Consider the following 24281-nt stretch of genomic DNA (forward strand, 5'->3'; position numbering starts at 1 on the left):
CTCATTGGTGATGTCACATAAGAAGATGAAATGTCTAACAGGAGTGAAATGTTGGGCTCTGATTCCTGGTCTTTGGCAATTAGTATTGAGGTGATATTAAATGCTTTTTTCCCTACCATCTCTACACTCCTTAGTTAAGATGTGCACTGAAAAGAATCTTTCCACATATAATTCAGTATAAATATCAAAGCTACTTAACAGGCATAGCTGGGAATAGGAGCCTCCCCCTCTTCTTGGGCTGAACTAGGGGGAAACAAGATCAGAGATTGCTTCAGAGGAGGAGCAAAGCAAGCTAAACAGACAAGACAAACTGGAATGATGTGTCAAAATGTCTTGCCTGTTGTCACACTGCAGTTCAATGAGAGAGCTGTGAGAAATCATGAACCCGTTCAGTCTTATTCTGGAAGAGGGGAAGGAAAACAAAGCTGTGTTTTATGGAGCATGGTGTGCATTTTAAATGCAGATTTTTGCCTTAAAACTGAGCCAGTTTCCCTTTCTTAAAGTGGCAACAAAATTTAGGGAAGATTTGTTTTTTTCAGTTGAAATGTTGGTGTTTTAATCTTCATTCAGCTTCTCCAAGACATGAAAATGCAGGAGACACCTTGTACTCGAGTCTCAGTAACTGCGAGACAACTGGAATCATAGAATCATAGAATCAATCAGGTTGGAAGAGACTTCCAAGCTCAGCCAGACCAGACCAGCACCCAGCCCTGGCCAATCAACCAGACCATGGCACTGAGTGCCTCATCCAGGCTTTTCTTCAACACTTCTAGAGATAGCAACTCCACCACCTCTCTGAGCAGCCCATTCCAATGCCAATCACTCTCTCTGCCAATAACTTCCCAACAACATCCAGCCTAGACCTGCCCTGGCACAGCCTGAGCCTGTGTCCTCTTGTTCTGTTGCTGGGTGCCTGGCAGAAGAGACCAACCCCACCTGGCTACAGCCTCCCTTCAGGGAGCTGCAGACAGCAATGAGGTCTGCCCTGAGCCTCCTCTGCTGCAGGCTGCACACCCCCAGCTCCCTCAGCCTCTCCTCACAGGGCTGTGCTCCAGGCCCCTCCCCAGCCTTGCTGCCCTTCTCTGAACACCTTCCAGCACCTCAACATCTCTCTTGAATTGAGGGGCCCAGAACTGGACACAGCACTCAAGGTGTGGCCTGATCAGTGCTGAGCACAGGGGCAGAATAACCTCCCTTGTCCTACTGGCCACACAACTCCACCACCTCCCTGGACAGCCTTTTGCAATGCCAATCACTCTCTCTGGCAACAACTTCCTCCTAACATCCAACCCATACCTCCTCTGGCACAACTCGAGACTGTGAGATGTGTTGGTACTTTTTAATAAGAAAGAAGAAATTCTAAGTGGGCTGAATCCTCATGAAACTTGCATGTATTTTTAAAGAATCACAAGGGAATAAAGCAGCTTGAGCTGCCACTGACCTTGGACTGCAGGTGTTCACACTGCAAGGCAATTGCTTGGATGTTCACCATTCTCTGCTTCCTCCCAGCAGAGGTTAAGTTTCTTTAGATGAAGCTTGAGCCTGCTGCAAGGTCCACAGCTGCAGGCCTGGACTTAGCATCATAGAATCAGTCAGGGTTGGAAGGGACCACAAGAATCGTCTGTTTCCAAGCCCTTCTAAGACACCTCACATTAGATCAGGCTTTCCAGAGCCTCATTCAGCCTGGCCTCAAACACCTCCAGGGATGAGGCTTCCACCGCCTCCCTGGGCAACTCGTTCCAGGCTCTCACCAGCCTCATGCTGAAGATCTTCCTCCTCACGGCCAGTCTGACTCTCCCCACCTCCAGCCTTGCTCCAATGCCCCTCGTCCTGTCACTCCCTGAGAGCCTAAAAAGTCATAGAATCGTTGACTTGGCCTGAGGTGTGTGCCCTGAGGACTATGCCGGTGGGCCAGAGCCTTTGGCCTTCCTCGCTCTCACATCTAGCTCCAGAAGAGAGCCCAGCTGGGGCAGAAGAGGCTGGAGGAGACTCCTGAAGCACAGCTGCAGGTATTTTATTGCCAAGCACACGGAAGAGAGCATTCAGGCTGCCCAGGTGTTGTTTCTCCTGCTGGGAAAGGCTGCCCATCAGCTGAGGCTGGTGGCCCTCTGGCCCCCATTCGGCTGAGCACACAGGCGGGTGCTCCGTCCTGCTTGTGCCCATGAAGTTGGCTGCCGAGCGCATGTGTCTAAAGGTTTTTGGCCGCAAACCCTGGACAAGCCAAGCTCGGAGAGGGGCTTCCCTCACCACCAGCCACAGCCACGGCCGCGCTGCCTTGACAGGACGAACTGTTCCGCCTTTCGCCCCACGCGGGGCCCGGCAAATCGGCCTCCGCCCAGCACAACCCCCGGCGGCCCCCAGAAGGGTCGAGCCAGCCAGGAGGGCAGGGCCCGGCCTGGGGCAGGGCGCGAACCGCCGGGGCCGCCACCCCCCGCCCCTGGGCCGGCTCCGCGCCGGGGCTCTGCCCCCGCCGTGCACCCGCCGTGGGTCCCGGGCGGAGCTCCGCGGCCAATGAGCAGGGAGGCCGGGGCCGAGGCGGCTGAGCTATAAGAGCCGCGGTAGGCGGCAGCTCCCGAGCCAGGCCGTCGGGTGAAGCTGCGCCTTGTCTCAGCGGGAAATACCCAGCGGCGCGACCATGTGCGGTGAGTGACGGCGCCGCGGCCCGGGCAGCCCGAGCCTGCCGCAGACCTTCGCCTTCCGGGCGACTCGGAGCCGGGGCCTCTCCCGGCCGCGGCGGGGGTCGCTGGTAGCAGCGAGGTGCTAGCGGAGAAGCCCGAGTCCCGCCGCCCCTTGCTTCGGGGTGCGGGAGAAGGGCTGCTTTGTCTCTGGGGTGAGAGGCGTGGGGGCTGTCCCGCTGTCACAGCGGGTCCCGGGGCGGCGCTGCCCTCTGCAGCGGGGCCCTTCGGGGCTGGCCGTTCTCTATCCATTTTGTGGGATGGGGAGGGAAAACGACCAGCGGGGATGGCAGGTGAGGGTAAAGCTCCTCCGTCTTCTCCTTTCTCCCAGGAAGATGCGGTTGTCTTTCGGTGCCTCACAGCCGTGTCTGACGGCTGGTCCCTCAGTCTTGCGGCCGAAGGTGTCCCGTTCCCGGCGCCCGGCTGCTCTGGGGGCGCCTTGGCTGCGTTGCTAACCTTGCTCCTCCTGGTCCGGATGAGTCGGTGCATCGCTGCTTTGGGTGATGCCCCGGCTTCTGGATGCGTTTGGCTCTTCCCTAATCCAGACTAGGGATTAGTTGAGGCTCACTTCCCACCTGCCGTAGGAAGAGTTTGTGGTTTGCAGACAAAGGCTGTGAAGGAGCCTAATCCTTACTGGATGTGAGTTTAATCCCCTTTCTTTAATAAAGGTGAGGCGGGGAAGGTAATACCTGTATCATGTGTTCGATTGCTTAGATTAGTTTAGGATCAGATTAAAATCCAAGTGTGCTTTCAGAAGCTGCTGCTAATACAGCAGGGAAGTTTAGTGAAACTTTAGCTGTCCCTTTGCCGAAGCCACCTCTCAGGTCGGGAAGGATATTTTTGTTGAAAGTAGGAAAATTAACACTTGTACTTCTTAGCCAACATGAACAAAACCTCTTTTGTGAGGCGCAGACTGGAAGTGAGTTGACGCTACCGCTTCCAAAGCAGGCTTTCTGGGCTGGGTATCTTTTCCCTGCCTCCACATCCGCTTTAATTGTCACCTCGGGAAGAGCACGGAGTCCAGCGAGTCTATTTCACTTGAATGGAAACATGAGGCCATGCAGTTGGAGCTGCGACGTGACTTGGGTCACTGTCAGTGAGGCAGCCCAGGTGTCTTCTTAACAAAGCCCCTTCAGGTGACAGACTTGGCTCAGTGCCTAAGCAAACCAAAGGTGCTGGTGGCAAGCTCTGAACAGTGAGACATGTGATGTTAAAGCCTTGGCATATCTGGGCTGCATATTGATTGGGAAATGAGGGTGTTAACAGTGTTACTGAATTCTGTACAACAGCTAGCTTGGGGTGGAGTAACTGACTCGGTATGTAATGGCACAGAGCAGCACTTCATGAAGTGCAGTGAGAGTAGTGCTGGTTTCCTTCCTATCAACGCTTTGGAGGCCTTTTATGTGACATCCGTTATGATGAAAGGTGTCACATAATCCTCCTGGCTGTACTGATCTGCTCTAGAAAGCGCAGGAGTTCTTGAGGTTGCGTCCAGTGGTTTCCAAATTACTTAAACAAAATAATTTGGGGGCATATTTTTCCAGATCTAAGTGTTGAAACTGTGTCCTGTTATGTTTTCTCTGACTTCGGGTAGCATAGGAAGATTTAAACCTACTGTTTCTTGTTTTAGAAGTACACAGGTCATTGAATACTGCTTGAACCGTGCTCTTTAGGAAACAAAGTTGAGATGTCATCACTTACATGTATGGAGACAGTAGAGCAAAAGTATGCAGGCTAAAAAAAAACCAGGCAAGATGCTCTAAAACTGATGATGTGCCTCTTTTTAATCAAAATTACCTTCACAGGATATGAGGGTAAGACTGACTTTCTTCCCTCTATCTCTGCCGTCAGCAGTGTGCTTACCCCAACACAGGCATCCTTTTATTTTAAATAAGAAATATTTCCTTTTGTTCAGATTTCAAGCATAGGCTGCCCCCTTCTTGATTTTGGTGAAATCTTGCAATTACATGACTTCTTGTGGATTTTTTTCCCCACAAACCCAAAAATGCTCAAAGAACTTTTCCTGCCTGAGTTTGGTCTGCCTGCAATCCTGAAAGCGAAAGGGGAAACTCTGACTTCATGTGCATGTGCAAGGAGAGCCTTGCTTTGAGTGTCTGCACCTGATTGAAACTGCTTTAGAAGTGAATCACTTTCTGTTTCAGTACTTGAATCTGAAAATAAGCCATATAATTTGGCCCACCTCATATTTTTATGCAAACTCTGGAGTTATGGGAAGTTATCAACTAGAGTCAGCATTGGATCAAGAGAGCAATGCCTTAGTAAAACACTCTAAATGCTTTCCCTGGATCCTCTGTCTGTATGACTTAAGGAAGTATGTAATTGGATATGTTGTACTGACAAAGTTTACCTTCCCCAACCTTTATCACTTCAGTATTGCATTAGCTTAGAGAGCACTTGAGTCTTTATTGGACAAGAGAGATAGGAGCTCTGGAAATGGCACCTGATAGCTTGAGGAGGCCGTTATAACGTAACTCATGAACGTCATGCAACTCTCCTATGGGTATGATTCACCTAAGAGTCAGTCATATTGGTTTGTTTCCAGAAGGAATGAATCTACAAGAAGTAATTATCAAAAGTTGTTTCTGCATGGGTTGAGCAATGTGCTCTAAACCCAGCCAAAATGATGACTGAGTAGGAAAGAAAACATGCAAGTAGGTAGAACGTGAAACAGAAGGGTACTAGTGAAAGGCTTTAGAATATATTCCTTGAGAAATCAGCTGCAGCTCTTGCTTTCTTTCTAAATGGCCTCTGGTGACTTCTGTGTCTTCTAATCCACGTGGATGGAAGCACAGCTACAGTTCCTTAGGAACAAGGAGCTTTTCAACAATTGCATCACACTGGTAGCATTGTAAGGATGGTCCCGAAGGAAGGCTCTTCTGGAGCTCTGCGTAGCCAAAGATGCCACATGGAACGTACAAGGCTGATGTGTCCTAAATACGTTGTGAAATCTGGCCTAGAAAGTAGAGCTGGATCTGAAAGAAGGTGTGTAGCAATGTTTTGGAATGAAGTTGAGACATTTGTGTAGAGGAACTTGAAGAATGCTGCTTTTGAGGTTCGTGGTTAGTGCTGGAGAATGGTAGGTATCTGTCTGGAGAAATGATCAGCAAGCACCCGGTCTGAAGTGCATGTATGTGCCCAGAGGCATCACTTGTCAAAACTTCCATGAAAAACAGCATTTAGCTGTTCAAATTCCCAAATAACCTCTTCAGATGCGACCACTCTCTTAATATCTCCGTTAATGTTGGACACTAGAAATAATTAGCCTGGGCTCCTTGTAAATCTCGCTGCTGTAGCTGAGAAAGCACTTCCCACCCTTTTTAATCCTTCCAAGCTGGATTCGGAGAGCAGTGCAATAGTCTGCAATAGTCTCTTGTCTCCCTGACAAATCAACGGTATTAATGGCTTAAAACCAGTGGAGTAACTGAGCTCACAGCAATATTTATAAAGGAGATTTATGAGTGTATCATTATAGCAGCCTCTTCGCTACAGCCCTTTACAGTTCAAAAGCCTTAATTGAAGGGGAAGAGGGTGTTAAATTTCAAACAAAGGCTTTCTCTGTTTAAAACAACTTACTTGTCTGAACTGCTTATCTGTTGAGCTCTTAAAGTCTGGGTCTTTTTTTTGCTAACTGTAGTCTCCAGTCCTGACTTATTGCTTGGGTTGAAACAGTGAAATTAGATGGTTCCGTTTTATTGGGGTACAGATTTGCAATACTTAACGCCCCGGTTTAAGGCAAGGGATAAAATCTCCTTTTAAGTACAGAAGAGAAATATCAGAGAAAATAAATGGGTTTGGTTTCCTTCACAGGTGACCTTTTTATTAGGTGTTTTCTAAAGATAAAACAACATCCCCCAAACTCCTAATAAAAAAATAACTTGTGTATATTGCCTTCAACAAAGTGTGTGAGGCTGGGGAGAGGGAACCAACAGCCAAACTCAGAAAGCCATCCCTCCTTTGGCGACTGGCTTAGTCGAGGGAAGAGGGTTCAGACTCTTCCAGGCTCTTTGCTGAATAGGCTACGAGTGAGTTCATCTCTTGCCTTGTGATGCCTCTGTAAGAGTTGACCTGAGGAACTCAGGGCAAGCAAACGGGTCTTATGTCTCTGAGTTGAGTTTGGCAGGCAGCATTGTGTGGAGGCAGTGCAAAGGAATGATTGCTTGGTTTTTGGGTGACCCTAGGTTTTGTATCTCCTGTTTCTTTCCTTTGTTGTCCCATCCTTTTGGCTTCTGCCCTTTCTTTATGTTGTCTTCTCTGTTCCCTCTCTGCTGAAGTGACTGTTGTATAGAGGATTAAGCTGGAGCCTTTCAGAAATAGATGTTGTGCCTAGTACCTACCCATGGGTATTTAAGGCCCTGACTTTGATTACAAAAGTCTCCTTGTGTTAGTACTGGTGAATATATTCCTTCTTTGAATGTCTGGACGTGAAATAGATCACAGTGTTCCAGTTTTCAGCTGTGGTTTTCACATAAAGTAGATTTTTTTTTAACCTCTCTTAACTGTTTAACTCTTGACGGGTTACATGAGGAGAGCAAAACTGTTCAAGAAGGTGTATATATTGCGTGGTGAAAATGAAGATCCTGATTCCTTTATTATTGGAACTCTTTCCATTTAAAAAAACAAACAAAAAACCTCCAAAAAGATCTATTGGAAAGAACAGCAGTAAATGTGAGGTTGGATCATCCTAGGACCTCTCTTGTCATCCTCGTTTTAAATAAAGCTTGAAGGGATCCAAACTCTAAAACCAATCTTTGTTTCTTTTTTCTCCCCTTTAAACAGGAATTTTTGCTTATCTAAACTACAGAGTGCCTCGAACTCGGAAGGAAATATTTGAGACCTTGATAAAAGGATTGCAGAGACTGGAATACAGAGGGTATGACTCTGCAGGTATGTAAAGTAACCCAACAAATTCATTTCAGCAACCAATAGCTACTTACGTGACTTTTTTGAGTACTTTCAAGTTCTTTGTGTTGGATTTTCTGTTTTAATCCTGCAGATTAAAAGATCAGCACTAATTACCTTGATTCTTGGAGTTTCTTCTTCAGGACTCTAAATTGGATGTTTACCTCTGTAATCAGATGGTGCTTGAGGTTTAGCACACATGAGCAAAGCAAATTGGGCGTTGGGAAGAAGACCTCCACACAGGGTCATGTAGTTTGTGCCTCAGACTTTTTAATGTATGTGGGTCCCAGGGAAAGTTTAGGGCAGGTTAAACTGATCTTCAAATTTGAGTTGGCTTATTTCAATAGGGAAAAATATACCAGTCTGCCATCAAGCAGAATTTGAGACAGCTCATGTATATTTTCAGCTGTGCAGTGGGTATAGGCTTCATCTAGTCTGATTTGAACACACATTTAGCAACAGACTTCAGGTATATCCTTTTGAAGGATAATTTAAAAGTAATGGTGGCACTGGTTTGTGCTTGTCTGTATTTTCCCAGCCTTTTTTTCTTTTAATCCAGTGCATTTTATGTTTTACATAATATTGTGACTGTGCCCTATGCTGTAGGAGTGGCAATTGATGGAAATAATAACGAAGAAAAAGAAAGGTTCATCAAACTAGTTAAGAAAAGAGGAAAAGTAAAGGCCCTGGAAGAAGAGCTGTACAGTAAGTGTCTTAAAAATTAACATTTTACTTTGATCTCCCAGTCACACTGATCACAGAATGTTAGGGGTTAGAAGAGAGATCTTCAGCCCAAACCCATGCCAGAGCAGAACCATATAATCTAGCACAGGTCACACAGGAACACATCCAGACAGAGCTTGAAAGTCTGCAGAGGAGGAGACTCCACAAACTCCCTGGGGAGCCTGTGCCAGTGCTCTGTGACCCTTACAGTCCTTCCTCATGCTGAGGTGGAAATTCCTGTGCTGTAGTTTGCCCTTGTCGTGTGACAGGGCAGAAATGAGCAAAGGCTGTCCCTTCTTGACATCCAGCCCTCAGATATTGATAGACATTTATTAGATCCCCTCTCAGTCTTTTCTGGGCTAAAGAGCCCCAGGGCTCTCAGTCTTTCCTCATCAGGCAGTGCTCCAGTCCCTTAATCATCCTTGTAGCCCTCTGTTGGACTCTGTCCAGTAGATCCCAGTCTCTTGAACTGGGGAGCCCAGAACTGGATGCAATATTCCAGGTGGGGCCTCATTAGGGCAGAGTAGAGGGGGAGGAGAACCTCCCTCCATCTGCTGGCATCTCAGCAGGAAGCAAAACCATGAAATTACAGCTATGGTTTTGTACCAGAAATGCCTGCATTGTGTATTCCAGTGTCAGTCAAATTGCTTGTTGCCCCCCAAGTGTGCACCTGAAAGCCAAGGTGATCTTCAGGTACAGCATTGTGAAGTTCTAAGTCTATTCTCCCCTCTTTTAGTTGCTGCTTTGTTCAGGACCTGGCTACCTTGGTGTTTCACACGTGATTTCTGTTTGGTAGCTGAAACATTGAAACATGGACTCTGACAGAATTTACAGCCATTTAAGCAGCTGGCTGTCATCACAATCTGCTTTATGCACTGCTTCCATCTGTGAAGAACTGGAGCTATGTTTTAATACATTTACATTATAATCTGTAGTAATGTGTGCTGTTAGCCTGGCTGTTAGTATTGGCTGAAAATGGTCAGCTCTTGGCAAATGCAAGTTTTAATCACAGTGGCTTGAACTATCTGAAGTGTCATGTCAGGAAAGCAAATGGTTCAAAAGCAAGCCAGAAGATAGTTTGGATGGGTTTTTTTTCCCTTTGGGAATTCTCTTGGTGTTTTACTAGTTGTATGTGTGTGAGAGAGAGACACTCAGCTTTAAATATGCAGTGAACTGAATTTTTCATCTATAGAACAAGATGACCTGGATTCAAAAGCAGATTTTGAAACACACTTTGGAATTGCACATACACGCTGGGCGACCCATGGAGTTCCAAGTGCAATCAACAGCCACCCTCAGAGGTCTGATAAAAGTAATGGTATGTAATCTCTGTGGCCCTCTGGAGCTGGAGGTGTTTGAAATGGTTCAATCCAGCACAAATGTTCACTCTTCTTTCTGGAGTATCTGTTGTGTATACTAGGGCCAAGCCGCTGCTGTTCTATTAAGGTTAGACACTGCTGCAATTAAGTAGCCTCTTCAGAGGCTGAAGTGACACTGCAAAAGGTTAATGAGTTCTGTGCATCAATATTGTCTGGGCTGGCAAAGAGATTTCATATTGCTTTTAGCTTGAGATAACGTGGTGCAATTCTACTGGGTGTAGTTTACAACTGGCTTAATGACTTGGAATAACCTTTGTATGCCTTCAGAATTTGTAAGTTGCTGCTTTCAGTTGTCCCCATGTGAGAAGCCATCATTTTTAAAGCTATAGCAGGTAGCTTATAGTGTACTTTTGAGTATTTTTCCCCTCTATTTTTGTGTTTTGATCAAATATCTTCATTTTTCTTTACTGATGTGTATTTATTTATTTCTTCTTTTTAGAATTTGTTGTCATCCATAATGGGATCATCACAAATTATAAGGACCTGAGAAAATTTCTGGTGAGTCTATGGCAGCTTGAGTCTAAAGCTAGAGAGTAAATGCTCCACCCACTACCATCTGATCTTTTACAGAGTCATAGAATGGTAGGGGTTGGAAGGGACCTCCAAAGATCATCAAGTCCAGTCCCCCTGCCTAAGCAGGATCACCTAGGGTAGATCACACAGGAAGACATCATGATTTTGTTGGAGTCTGAACTCAAGTTTCTTGATGTCATGTCTAAAGTAGTGGTGCAGAGGAGTCTGCCTGATCACACTCTGGAGCTGGTGGAATGCTATAGGTCCTAAATGCAGAGTATTTATGAGTAGAGTAGCAATTTGCACTCAGAGACTTTGAGAGGCTGTGCAGAATGGGCTCCATCCTGCCTCTCTTTGCTTAGCTTGAGGGTGACTTCACTGCTGTCTACAACTACCTGAAAGGAGGTTGTAGACAGGTGGGGTTGGTATTTTCTGCCAGGCAACCAGCAACAGAACAAGGTGACAGAGTCTCAAGTTGTGGCAGGGGAGGTCTAGGCTGGATGTTAGAAGGAAGTTGTTGTCAGAGAGAGTGATTGGCATTGGAATGGGCTGCCCAGGGAGGTGGTGGAGTCGCTGTCCCTGGAGGTGTTCAAGAAAAGCCTGGATGAGGCACTTAGTGCCATGGTCTGGTTGAATGTCTAGGGCTGGGTGCTAGGTTGGACTGGATGATCTTGGGAGGTCTCTTCCAACCTGCTTCATTCTATGACATGCTAAGCTGGACTTAGTACAGTATTTCCAAGAGAGTAGCTATGCCAGGCTATGTCTTTATACTTTGTCCATAAAGGTCTACATCTGCTAGTCCAGGGTAGTGCTCCAAGCAGCCTCCTACTGTGCAGTTTCTGGTGGGAGGCAGCTGAGAGGCTCTCCAGTGTTTCTTGCCTGAGGATGAAAATGCTTTTTTCTCTTTTATATGACATTTCAGGAGAGCAAAGGCTATGAATTTGAATCTGAAACAGATACGGAAACAATCCCCAAACTCATCAAATACATGTATGACAACAGAGAGAGTGAAGACACCAGTTTTTCAGCCTTAGTAGAAAGAGTTATTCAGCAGTTGGTAAGTGGGAAGTTCTTTTTTTATGTACTAGAGAAGAAGCTATTTGTGGGGTTCCTGAGCATTTAGCATTTATGCTTTTAGAGCCTCTGCAGGGGTCTTTAGAAGGTGCTGCAAGTAATGCTTTTTGGCTTCTAAACAATGCTTAGTAGACCAAGAAATGAGATTAAAAATAGGAAAACTTCAAAGGCTTTCCAATGGTAAACCTTTAAATTTGCTTTAGCAGAAAGTTTTGTTTGGGTTTGATTTTTGTTTGTTTTTTTAGCAAGAGGTTATCAACATTTTTTAATGAAGCAGCTTAATTAAAAAAGATAATAGGAGCCTCTGGGAGCTGAAATCTCTGGTAAAGGGCAGTGTGTTCTCAAGGGCTATTTTGATCACGTTAAAACACTGCTGTGATTCAGGTTTATCTACTAATATGCCTTGAGTCCCCAGTTTGGAAACAGATCTTGCAAGCTGCTCTGATTCATGGCATAGCTGCTCTCCAAACTGCAAAGTGGGAATCTACTGTTACTTAGTATGTGAATGCTTAAAAACGTTGAGAGATGCATTGCAAACTTTGAGAAAGCTTGCTTTGTTTCCTCCCCCAGTCTCCAGGCAGATGTTTTCCCTCCCCTCCCTGCTGTTCCTTACACTCTCTTCACCTCCCCTTTCTCCTCTCTAAAGCGGCTTTGTAGGATTCCCCTAGAGCAGGGCTGGAATATCCACCTAGTAAAGACCTCTTTGGGTCAAGAGGGAATAGTGTGTGTCCACCTAGAGATCAAGGGTGACTTCACCTGATTTCAGAACCAGAGCAGAGCAGTCTGACCAGATTCTCTGCCAGGGGAGTCAAAGCTATCATCTCTCTTCTGTTTCCCAAGTGGGGGAGCTTTTGTTCCTGCTGTTGGAATGCTTAACTTTGTAAGCTGTGTTACTACTACGGAGCGGTTGATTGTGTCTTCTTGGTTTTTGTTCTGGCATTGTGGATTTGGTTTTTTTTTTGGTGGAGAGTTTGGTTTGTTTGCTTGCCTTTATTAAAAAATACATTGAAGACTTTGCTGCTTGAACTAAAATCAGTAACAGCAAAATTTTAGCTGAAGATGCAGCTATGTGTGCAATTCTTATTAGAAGCCTTACTAAAAATAAAGGTATAAGGCATAAATATAAAGGCATAAAAATCTTTATGCTGAGTAAGCCTTCAGAAATATGATTTTTAAGCCTTGTATTATTGATTTTATAAATAAAGAGGGGCTAAGTGCTCACTTCCTGAGCTTTCAGCTGTTGCACTGTTACGTGCATGTTAGCTAGTTCTGCCTCCTGACCAATTCCTTTAAAGGTGCAGTCTGCCCTCCAGGAAGAGATTCCTGATAGTAGTAAAGTGCTTTCCTTCACAGCTGCCTCAGGAAGAGGGGCCCCAGTTTAATGAGATGCAACTAATTGAGATAAGTCCTTTAGGATTTTTCTTTTCTCTTCTGTTTGCATGGTTCCCAGGAAGGTGCTTTTGCATTGGTTTTCAAGAGCATCCATTACCCAGGTGAAGCTGTTGCTACCAGGTTAGTAAAAGTCCATTTTATATATAATTTGTAACTGTTTAGGTTAAGAAAATCAAAAGATGCTAGGATGCTGCTGTTTAAAGTGTTTAATTAACCAAAGCTGAGAAGACAGTGGAATCCTTTGAGAAGTGTAGCAAAGCTCCACAAATGTAGCTTAGTTTGAGCTGTATTGACTGCAGGTCACATAATTCCCAGAGGCTTCTGTTGATTCTCTATAATCCTTAGTTTAATTTGTTTTGTTTGTTGGTTCAATAAATTCCCTGTGACTACTCACTTTTTGAAGATGCAAAGGCAGCAGTGAAAAGTAATCAGATCATAGAATCAACCAGGTTGGAAGAGACCCCCAAGATCATCCAGTCCAACCTAGCACCCAGCCCTATCCACTCAACTAGATCATGGCACTTAGTGCCTCATCCAGGCTTTTCTTGAACGCCTCCAGGGACGGTGCCTCCACCACCTCCCTGGGCAGCCCATTCCAATGCCAATCACTCTCTCTGTGAAGAGCTTCCTCCTAACATCCAGCCTGTACTTCCCCCGTCACAACTTGAGACTGTGTCCCCTTGTTCTATTGGTGATTGTCTGGGAGAAGAGGCCAACCCCCACCTGGCTACAACCTCCTTTCAGGTAGCTGTAAACAGCAATGAGGTCATGATGATGAGTTCTGGCTTCATGCAAATACACTTTTGGTTGGAGATCATCCATATACCCTGAGAAGAAGCTACCACTTGGGAACTCATTCCCATATGCTGTCCTTTTAGTTGTTGCAGGATGTCAGTAAAGAGGTTCAGTGTGTCTTCCGTTTCTAAAATTGCATGAAGAGTGTGCTAACATTTCTCCTGTATCAAAAAAAAGAGAGAAATACAGTTCAGTTTTACTTCACAGTGAATAAAGACTGAGCTGAGTGTGTTCAGGTTGGCTACCATCTTAATAGGTTATACAAGTAGTGTTCTATAGCTGCCCTGGCATTTATGAGCTGCTCCTGTAAAGTTATGCTTTTATTTATGACTTGGAAAACAACTTTCAGGAAATGTAAAGCTATTAAAGCAGCAAGTGAAGTCACAGTGGGAATAAAGAGTGTTTTATACTGCAACCAAAAAGCCCTCTGCTTCTGAGGTCTAAGATAGGACTATATTAAAACTGTGAAAAAGTCAGCTGTGCTGTCACTATCCAGAGAACATCTTCTGAAATGTCCAGTTCTACATTTGGTTCAGGGTTGGGTTTTTAGGAGTGAGAGGATTAAGAGAAGATGAATTTGTAATCTGAGATGTTTGGGGGCTGTGAATGACTTTTTTTCCTCCTCTTTTCCTGTGAGATCTAGATTTTTGCATGTTATTAAAATATTGGACAATTCCAGAGGTGCAGTAGTGCTGGTTGACATTTCTGAATTTAAAAAGGCTAAAGGGTGGAACAGGATTTCAGTAGTAAAGAGCACTGGAGTGTGTTGCTGGCTCACTTCAGAGGCAAACTAAGCTTTATTTAGAAATGATAGTCACATTAGTACCTGTTCTAAGCTCTCTTGTGATTACTGAAAGGAAAACAACTAGTCCAGGTATGTTTCCTTCTATTAGGGTGTAGTTCATGAGGGAAGAATCAGCAGGGGCTGTGGTACTTAATCATATCATAATCTTTGGTGAATCTTACAGAAACAAACCAGGTTGATATAACTCTTCCCATGGAATGGCTTTAGGATAAGGGCTGAGGAGGATCTCAGTTTGGGAAGCTAGATGGGATGTTGTCTTTTAATTTCACACATGTCATTCTACTTTTATTAACTGTACCTTTCTCTTTATAAACTTGGATGTTCTCCCTTTGTAGGAGAGGGAGCCCTTTGCTCATTGGGGTTAGGAGCAAGTACAAGCTCTCCACTGACCAGATTCCTGTTTTATATAGAACATGTAAGTTGATAAATGCAGTTACATCCTTTTTAAGAACTAAAATTGTTGTTACTTTAGGTTAATTGCTCTTTGTACTACAGAACTACCAGCTGATGCCTCAAATAGCTGCTTAGCTGGGGATACTTTTGCTGCTGAATGCACTGTTCGTGTGAAAGTCCCATCCCCCAAAATACTGCTGTGACTGTGATAACTTGAACCTGTCTAATTCATAATTTCTAACTTAGATCTAGTTTTACATTTTAAGTATCTTATTGCTTTATCAGGCAACATTGAGAATGTGAAGAACTTATGCAATTCACGAATGAAAAGACTGGACAGCTCTACCTGCCTTCATGCTGTTGGGGATAAGGCAGTAGAATTCTTCTTTGCTTCAGATGCAAGGTAGTAAAAGTACTGAACTATTTCTCAAGGTACTGGTTTTGTTTAGAAGTGACATAGTTCTGAAAATTCTACACTCCCTTGAGGCTGTACAGCTGTTTTGTGGTACAACAGCTTTGAATCCAGTTGACTTCATAAAGCCTCCATGTCAGGGTAATTGAAAAATGTGAAGGTTTGACATCAGCAGTTGAGCTGCACACAATTGCAGTATCTGCCAGTTGCTAACTTCTGTGTAAAAGACTTCCAGTGCAGGTGGGAAAATTTGGTACAAGTAGACACTATCAGGCAAGTATTTGGCCAGACTATAGGTCAGTCTGGATTTTTGTATTTTAATTCATCTATCAGAGGGGGAAATATTTATGTCAGTCCAAACGTAGGAGGAACCTGGACATCAGGCATTCATTTACCTCAGAAAGAATGATAGTGGGACCTTAGGAGTCCTGCCACTGGCAGGCAAAATCAGATCAGCAGGAATTTGCTTCTGAAAGGTGCTCTGGTTCCTGAGGCTTCTGCTTCAGGTTGCTGTGAGAGTGCAGGAGGAGCAGCAGATGGAGCCATTTCCTTTAAGATGGCTCTGTCTGTCCTTATGTCTAAAAGGAAGCTAGAAGTTGGGCTGCAAGTGCCGTGTGGCATGTTTAATTGCTTTTAGAAGTGCTGCTACCAATTCTTACTGATTCATATTTGACTTGCTTCTACTTTTTCTGCAGTGCTATCATTGAGCACACCAACAGAGTGATTTATTTAGAAGATGATGACATTGCAGCAGTAACTGATGGGAAGCTTTCGATTCACCGCCTTGAGCGTTCAGCTAGTGATGATCCTTCCCGGGCCATCCAAACCTTGCAGATGGAACTGCAGCAAATCATGAAGGGTGGGTTGAACCGTCTGTAAACAAGTACCAACAATGATGGGTGGTTACTGACTGATTGTGTAGCAGATAAGGCAGAAAACTGTGGAATTGTTGTGTTAGGCTGTTTGTAGGGGGAGGTTACAGGTCTAAGCTTTAAGATCAAGGGAGGGCGGGCAGTATGGAACTCTACTGACTTTTAGCCCTGGAAAAGTCCTAGATGCTTCTGCTCATTTCCATATTTAGTGGAAACAAAACTATTGTTAACATGCAGTGTAGTTGTGACTAGAAACTAGTTGTGACTAGAAACTAAGAAAGGTCAGGCTTGATGGGGCTCTAAGCAACTTGGTGTAGCTGGGGATGTCCCTGCTTACTGCAGGGGAGCTGGACTAGATGATCTCTAGATGTTCCTTCAAACCAGTGTGTTCTATGATTCTATGGACTGAAATGGAGTATGCAAGTTTTCTTAAAAAGGAATTCAGTTACTTTGTCAGTGTTGGAAAGTGAAACCAAGCAAGTAGAGAGACCTCCTAGTCCCTCCTTTCTCCTCACTTATTGCTAAGCTTTCATTTAAGCTAACAGTCAGTTTAATTATCTTGCTAGCACAGGTTGTCTTAAAAATCATCTTTTGTAACTGTAATGGCTTCAAATAACAAACCTCAGCGTTACCATTGTGGTGTTTTTCTGAACAGGTAACTTCAGTGCATTCATGCAGAAGGAAATTTTTGAACAACCAGAATCTGTTGTCAATACAATGAGAGGCCGGGTGAATTTTGAGAGCAGCACAGGTAACTCATAAGAGGCAGTCAAGCTGCACTAAGCCTGCAAAATTTGAACACATTAGAGGACAAAATACACCCTTGCTACATGCTTTTGTTGCTTGCTTGTTTCCAGTTTTGCTGGGGGGGCTGAAGGATCATCTGAAGGAAATCCGAAGATGCCGAAGACTGATCATTATTGGCTGCGGGACCAGTTACCATGCTGCAGTTGCTGTATGTGCAGGCTGAGTTGAAATGCAAACACAACTTCTAGTTGCTGAGGTTTTTAGTCAACAGCTTTCCATCTGATATTCTTCCATATCTCAATCTTTGTCTTTTCACTGAGGTGTCTCCTCCTTTTATTTAGTTTTGGTTTGTGTCGCATTCTTTGTTAATGCTCCAATGCTGTTACATACCATGCTAAAAGTTAACTTGTTTCACCTTGGATTCTAAAGCTCTGTTGAGATGTAATTATCAATCTTTGTAATAAGGATCCATTTAGATTGACTCTTAAGATGTCGAGACTTTAGTGGGTGATGATATTAACAACTATTGTGTGCTGCTTGAATACAGACTCGACAAGTACTGGAAGAATTAACTGAACTCCCAGTGATGGTGGAACTCGCAAGTGACTTCCTGGATAGAAACACACCTGTGTTTAGAGATGATGTCTGCTTTTTTATAAGCCAATCAGGTGAGCTGCATTTGCTAAGTGAATACTGTTAGGGAGGTTTTGAAAAGCCAGTGATTTCTTGCTTTGTGCATATTGCAAAGCAGGATGATGGCTAATGGGACAGATTTATCTTGAATGGGAATTTCTTTCAGACTCTATTCAAATACATAGACAAGCAAGTGATGAAAGATTGTTTTCAGTTGCATTTTGCACTGCTTAAGTGTTGGTGCAGTTCTTTAGACCACACTTGTGCAGAATTTTGTGTGTTTCAGCAATCATTACTGTCCTCTGTCATCCTCAAAACAAGATGGAAATGTTTTCCAGGTGAAACTGCAGATACGCTCATGGCCTTGAGGTACTGTAAAGAGCGTCGTGCTCTAACAGTTGGCATCACAAACACAGTGGGAAGCTCAATATCCAGGGAGACTGACTGTGGGGTACATATCAATGCAGGACCTGAGATAGGTGTGGCAAGCACAAAGGTAAATGCTCTTCAGTGTTTGACTTTCATACTTCAGCCCCATGGAATCCAATTAAAGTTTTTAATTGTAGCGCCTCAAACTGAGATCCTCCTCTCTGCAGACTTAGCTGCTAAATGTTTTGTTTTGTCTGCAGGCCTATACCAGCCAATTTGTGTCTCTTGTAATGTTTGGCTTAATGATGTCTGAAGACAGAATTTCCTTGCAGAAAAGGAGACAGGAAATCATTAGTGGACTAAAGTCATTGCCAGGTATATTGATATTTTGGGGTTGAGGAGGGATAGGGGATGTTAGTTAATGGGCAATATAAAATACTACCAGGGGATGTTTCTTTCTCATTTAACTTTCACTCTCTTCCTCCTGAAAGGTACATAATAAAAAAAAAAAGGGCTATTAGTTTCTGCACTAATTGCCAATTTTACAAGCACCCTTCCAAGAAACTTGGCAGGAAGATCAGGATTTTCCTGGGTTGGGTTTTCTAATGAAGATGAGGTGTTTTTTTTAATGAGAGATATTACTTGATCTCCTAAGCAATTGTTAAAGCCTTCCACTTGAAATTTTAGGTAAAATAAAACTAATTCAAGGTGTTCACATCTTCCCTTAGAACTATATATGGGATTTATGAGCACTTCTTAAACCAAGAGTTGCTTTAAACTTGTTACTATAAATAATACTGGAGAAAAATACCCCAAAACTACAAAGCTGTGGTTGAGTTGTATTAAGTGTATTTGCTTTAATAGAACTTCCTACTGCAAGCAAACTATTTTTCTAATTAAAGATTTTCTTTTTAATGTGTTTTTTTTTTTGTGTGCCTCAACAGAGATGATTAAAGAAGTCTTGTCCTTGGAAGAAAAGATACATGATTTAGCTCTTGAACTGTACAAGCAAAGATCACTGCTGGTTATGGGACGTGGGTATAATTATGCCACTTGCCTGGAAGGAGCTCTGGTAGGAACCTCTCAAGATTGTTAGATCTTGTTTAAGATGAGCTGTTGTGGCTTGTGAAACTTGTAATGAAATATTAGAAGCAATCCAGCTTAATTTTGCTGCAGTAAAACTATCTTTAATCATATATTTAGGCCTGTTGGGTTGAGTTGATTGGACAGGGCTGGGTGATAGGTTGGACTGGATGATCCTGGAGGTCTCTTCCAATGTGCTTGATTCCGTAACATGGATATGATATCAGCTTCTTGGTTTTTTTCATGTAACATTGCTCATGTTCTAATGAGATTCTTATGTGGGAAGGCCATAAATCAATGTTAGGAACATTCTGTTGGAACTGAGATGACATTTTCACAGAATCATAGAATGGTTTAGGTTGGAAGGGACCTCAAAGATCATCCAGTTCCAACCTCCCCCTGCTAGAACAGGGTGCTCAAAGCCTCATCCAACCTGGCTTTGAACACCTTCAGGGAGGAAGCATCCACATCCTCCATGGGCAACCTGTGCCACTGTCTCACCACCCTCACTGTAAAGAACTTCTTCCTAACATCCAGTTCAAATCTCCCCTCTGCCAGTTTAAACCCATTCCTCCTCACCCAGTCATTACAAGACCTTGTCAGTAGTTCCTCCCCAGCCTCTCTGTAGTCCCCCTCAGATACTGGAAGGCCACTCCAAGGTCTCCTCAAAGCCTTCTCTTCTCCAGGCTGCAGAGCCCCGACTCTTTCAGCCTGTCCTCATAGCAGAGCTGCTGCAGCCCTCTGAGCATCTTGGTGGCTTGCTCTGGACTTGCTCCAGCAGTTCCATGTCTTTCTTATGTTGAGGGCTCCAGAACTGTACACATGACTCCAGAGAGGGTGTCAGGAGAGCAGAGCCAAGGGGCAAAATCCCATCCCTTGCCCTGCTGCCCACACTGCTCTTGCTGCAGCCCAGCACAGGGTTGCTATCTGGGCTGTACTCACACTGCAGGCTCATCTTGAGCTTTTCATCACCCCAGACCCCCGGTCCTTTTCCTCAGGGCTGTTCTCAGACATTCCCCCCCAGCCTGGAGTTGTCTTTCTGACTGTGCCCACCCAGGTGCAGAACCTTACACTTGGCCTTGTAACGTGTCATGAAGTTGGCTGGGCACACCTCTGCAGCCTGTCCAGGTCCCTCTGGGTGGATTCCTGCCCTCTAGCAAGTCAACTGAACCACACAGCTTGGTGTCATCTGCAAACTTTCTGAGGGTGCACTCGATTCCTCTGTCCACATCACTGACAAAGATGTTAAACAGCACTGGGCCCAGCACTGACACAGAAGTTTGCAGTATTAAGGCTAGACTACATTAGCCACTGGTTGTGTTGGGTATTCAGTTCTTAAAGTTGCTGTTGATTACTTCATTTCTTGATTTGCAAATGCATGTGCAGAGGCAGCTCTTCTTCTGCCAGCTGCCTGCTAGAAATTCCAGCAGCCAAGCCTGTCTGTTTTCACTATTAACTGATCTTTGGAAATACCAACTTGATGCCATAGGTCTGTTTTTAAGTGGCAAATGCACAGCCTTGGTGTTTTTCTTCTTGTGGCTCTTATTTCTCATCTGATTTACTAGCAAATTGATGATATTTGCCTTTTTTGGTTTTCAGAAAATAAAAGAAATCACTTACATGCACTCTGAAGGTATCCTGGCTGGTGAGCTGAAACATGGGCCCTTAGCCCTAATAGATAAACAAATGCCTGTCATCATGGTGATAATGAAGGATCCTTGTTTCACCAAGTGCCAGAATGCCCTGCAACAGATCACTGCTCGACAGGTAAGCTCTTTAAACTGTCATAGTGTCACAGAGGAAGAGATTGTACATGTGGTGTTGCTGCTGCTGCCTGTGCCTCAGGAAAAGGATGCATTGGTGTTTGTTTGTTTTGTAATGATGGTTGTAAACAAGATGCTTTACCTGCTTTGTAGGTTGTTATTGCAGGTTAACACCAGTACTGAAAACTATTTGCATGTGGGTCATTTGTTTGTGGTTTTGTTTGCTATAAAGTTAAACTAGAGGGTGAAAATCTTAGCCTTACGAAGTGAATGACAGAGGTCATTGCACAAAACTGATGTTGTCTTTGTCAGCTACCCGAATGTCTTCAAACATGCCACAGGCATGCTGCAAACCCATGTTTCAAAGCAGTTCTAAACCAGCTCTTCATGTAACACTGCAAAACCTGAATTTTTTCAGGGTCGTCCAATCATTCTGTGTTCTAAAGAAGACACAGAAAGCTCAAAATTTGCCTACAAAACCATTGAGCTGCCTCATACAGTTGACTGCCTTCAAGGAATCTTGAGTGTTATTCCTCTCCAGTTGCTTTCCTTCCACCTGGCTGTTCTCAGAGGATATGATGTAAGTGCTTGCTTTATTTAGCACTCCCAATTAGTGCAGTTTTGAACTTCCTTCTGCCAGAATAAAGTGTGATACTCAGTTATGGCGTATCTAATTAAGAACTGTGATAATAATGGAGCTTAGAGTGACTGTGGCAGTATCAGTGCCAATTCTTCATTGTTTTGTTTTGTTTGTTCTGTGTTAACTTTTTTAGAAGGCTAAGATTTGTTTGCTTGGCTCAGTTACTGAAAAGTGCAGATAGGACTTTGATAAAGAGAACTACATATAGCAAGGTGATATTGTACTTCAACCTAAAACAGTTCAGTTTGCTGACTGTCTAGGTGGGTCACTTTGATAATGATGACTGCTTTGGGAAGGTATCTTGTGCAAAACAAATATGTACTTGTTAGGAGGGTTTTGGAAGCAGGGATGAATTCAACAGTGAGTCATTATCTGCAGTCTCTGGTGTGCATGAAATGTGTCTAGAATAAAGCAGAACTCATTAGGACGCCCAAAGAACAAGGCAGGCTAAATGAACTGTCAAATGCAGCATGTCAGTATTGCTCTGTCAGATGTTGAAAGCCTGTCTCTTCATTCTAGGTGGACTTTCCAAGAAATTTGGCCAAATCTGTCACTGTAGAATAACAGCCAAGAGCAGCTGATGTTTTTTGCCACCAGACCTCTTGAGTTACACTTGCAGCAGCGTGCGGTTCTGAAGTGATAGGCACACTCTTTTCTAAAGAGAATGACAGTGCTAACTGGAAGGTGTCAGAAGGATTTCTCTTGCAGCTTTAAAAGCTTTTGATGTGCCTTGTACCCCAAGTGCTTTTGCTCACAGCAAATATTCCTCCAAGTCCTGAAATTGCCAAAGAAGAGAAAGATTGTTTACACATGGTATAGTGAATGAACTTTTCTACTGTGCAATATATATATACAGCTCTCTTCAGAGTAACTGTGAACGTGGTTTTTTTTAGCCTACACTACTTAACTAGTTTTAAAAATAGAGTATTTATAAGTACAACTGTATAGCTTTTTGTAAGTTATTATTTTTTTTAGTGCCTCGCTTATTAGTAGTGTTGGTAGTGCTCAGAATGTAAATGCTGAGCATGTTGATGTTTGTGTACAGATATTAGGGTTTTTTTTTTCCCTACTTCAGCCTCAAACTGGAAATTTGTTCTCCCTCTTTGGCCTTCCAGTACTTGAAGGGGACCTACAAGAGTGGAGAGAGATTGTTCACAAAGGCCTATAGTGACAAGATGAGGGGCAATGGCTTCAAGCTAGAGAATAACAGATTTAGATTGGGTGTGAGGAACAGGTTCTGCACTGTGAGGCTGGTGGAACACTGCAACAGGTTGCCCAGGGAGGTGGTTGGGGTCCCATGCCTGGAGATATTCAAGGTGAGGCTTGACAGGGCTCTGGGGGCAGCCTGATCTATTTGAGGATGTTCCTGCTGACTGCAGAAGGGGTTGGACTGGATGAGTTTTGGAGGTCACTTCCAACCCAAACCATTCTGTGATTCTTCCCCAGCTTCCCCTCCCCTCTCTGCATTTGTGTTTCATATTTAACCAGTCATTTTCATAGCTCTTCTGTGGCTGTAAATTCCCAGCTATGTTTCAAGTTTCTGCTTCTTTCAAGTGATTATTTGAAAAGCCAGAGCAACGTTTTGTTTTGTATGCTACCCCAGCTCTTATTTGCATAACATGTACAGTGCAACAAAATAAGGGAACTGGATGTCTTTCAAGTGCTATTTCTGTATGAAGAGTGTACAATGAAATGACAATGCAATTAAAAGATTATATAATTCTTCTTGGTTTGTGGCTTGGGTGTGTTTGTTTTTTTGCTGTTTCTTCTTGTTGTTTATCAGACCTCATCTTGGGTCTGAACACGGGTACAACATCACAGTACTCTGATACAAGTAGAAGAGGCAATGTTCTCTCCAGTTCTTGCCTAAATCCTGACATGGGAGTTCTTCCCTCTCTTTCTTGGCTTATTTCTTTCAGTGTCATGCAGATCTCTAGCTCCTGATCTAGGGTAGGGTGTCCCTGCCCATGGCAGGGAGCTTGGAACTAGATGACCCCTGTGGTCCCTTCCAACCCTGACTGCTTCTATGATCTCCCAGGTACAGCACCTTACTTTCCCTTACCTACCAGCTGTGTTTCAAACTAATATGCCAGGTTTGGGTGGCTTGTTCCTTATCCCTATCTTTCTGAACCACTTGAGTACAGGAGAATTGGAGTTAGGAACTGTTGATCAGTGTTTCACCAGCTGTGTACTGATACAGATTGTAGCTCCTCCTGTAGTTCACAACAGCTACTGAGATTATCTTTACATTTTACTTTCTGTAGAGGCAGGTGAGATTTCCTCCAGGTGATAAGAAAAGCTGTGTCTATTTTTACATACACTGTTAAGCCTTCTTGGCCAAGGGGGGGGAAAAAAACCCTGGAATCCATATGAAAAACTCTCTACTGCCAAACAAGGCAATATTAAGTACAGCTTCAGCCTATTTTATGAATGTAAATATTTGCAAAAGCACCTAACTAACAGTAGGAGGCATCTATAAAGCTGGAAGAAATTAAGCAAATACGCACATGAAGCTCTCTGCTCATTTCTGCCTTTTGATTAAGTAAATCTTGGATCAGTGAAGCTCTTCTATTCCTCTGCACCCTTGTTTCTAAATGGAGCTATCTGGATGCGTATGTAGGTTAATAGCTTGAAAGTGTTACACTGGTTTGTTGTAATAGAAGCTTCTTAGTGGAAACTGCTCTAGTCCTTTTTATAACCACATAAAAGAACCCAAATCCTAAGGAAAAGCGTAGTGATAACATATTCTTGGCATCTAGGTCAGATTAACTCAGTCTGCAACGGAGCTGCTAAGTTATGCAAAGGCCTCTTTGACTGTCTGTCTAGAATGAGTATCCTTTTTAATAGGAGGACTGAGCTATTAAAGGGAATCGATGTCACCTACTCTCTAGGATACGTTCACCTGGTTTAGTAACAAAGAATTCCAGGTGTGTTTTTCTCAGGTCCTCTACGAGAACAGAACCAGCGGCACGAAAGCTGCCCTTGGTCCTAGCAGCCATGGCAGGGCTGAGCTTGAGTCTGTTTTCAGTCGGCACCTGTCTGAAAAAAGCAAGCAGCAGGCTGAGGGTGTGGTAATGTGTGGAAGCGTGAGGC

The 24281-nt window shown here is 43.9% G+C and overlaps 1 protein-coding gene across 1 annotated transcript; it reads left to right on the forward strand.

Moving 5' to 3' along the window:
- Positions 1–2091: 2091 nt before the first annotated feature.
- On the forward strand, positions 2092–22913 carry GFPT2 (glutamine-fructose-6-phosphate transaminase 2). Its single transcript, XM_064162128.1, has 19 exons — positions 2092–2642; positions 7473–7580; positions 8202–8300; positions 9511–9636; positions 10137–10195; positions 11133–11267; positions 12735–12796; positions 14612–14691; positions 14955–15072; positions 15777–15940; positions 16609–16704; positions 16811–16908; positions 17248–17368; positions 17672–17829; positions 17963–18077; positions 18647–18774; positions 20385–20552; positions 20967–21128; positions 21708–22913. Exons 1-19 carry the CDS (start codon positions 2636–2638, stop codon positions 21750–21752), a joined length of 2049 nt encoding a protein of 682 aa, XP_064018198.1. The 5' UTR covers positions 2092–2635; the 3' UTR covers positions 21753–22913.
- Positions 22914–24281: the final 1368 nt, after the last annotated feature.

This window comes from Pogoniulus pusillus, chromosome 22, assembly GCF_015220805.1.
Source record: "Pogoniulus pusillus isolate bPogPus1 chromosome 22, bPogPus1.pri, whole genome shotgun sequence".
NCBI lineage: Eukaryota > Metazoa > Chordata > Aves > Piciformes > Lybiidae > Pogoniulus > Pogoniulus pusillus.

Coding starts and splice junctions, on each gene's coding strand:
- GFPT2 (XM_064162128.1), top strand. Junction 18,078..18,646: donor TGGACTAAAGTCATTGCCAG/GTATATTGATAT, acceptor GTGCCTCAACAG/AGATGATTAAAGAAGTCTTG. Junction 20,553..20,966: donor AACAGATCACTGCTCGACAG/GTAAGCTCTTTA, acceptor GAATTTTTTCAG/GGTCGTCCAATCATTCTGTG.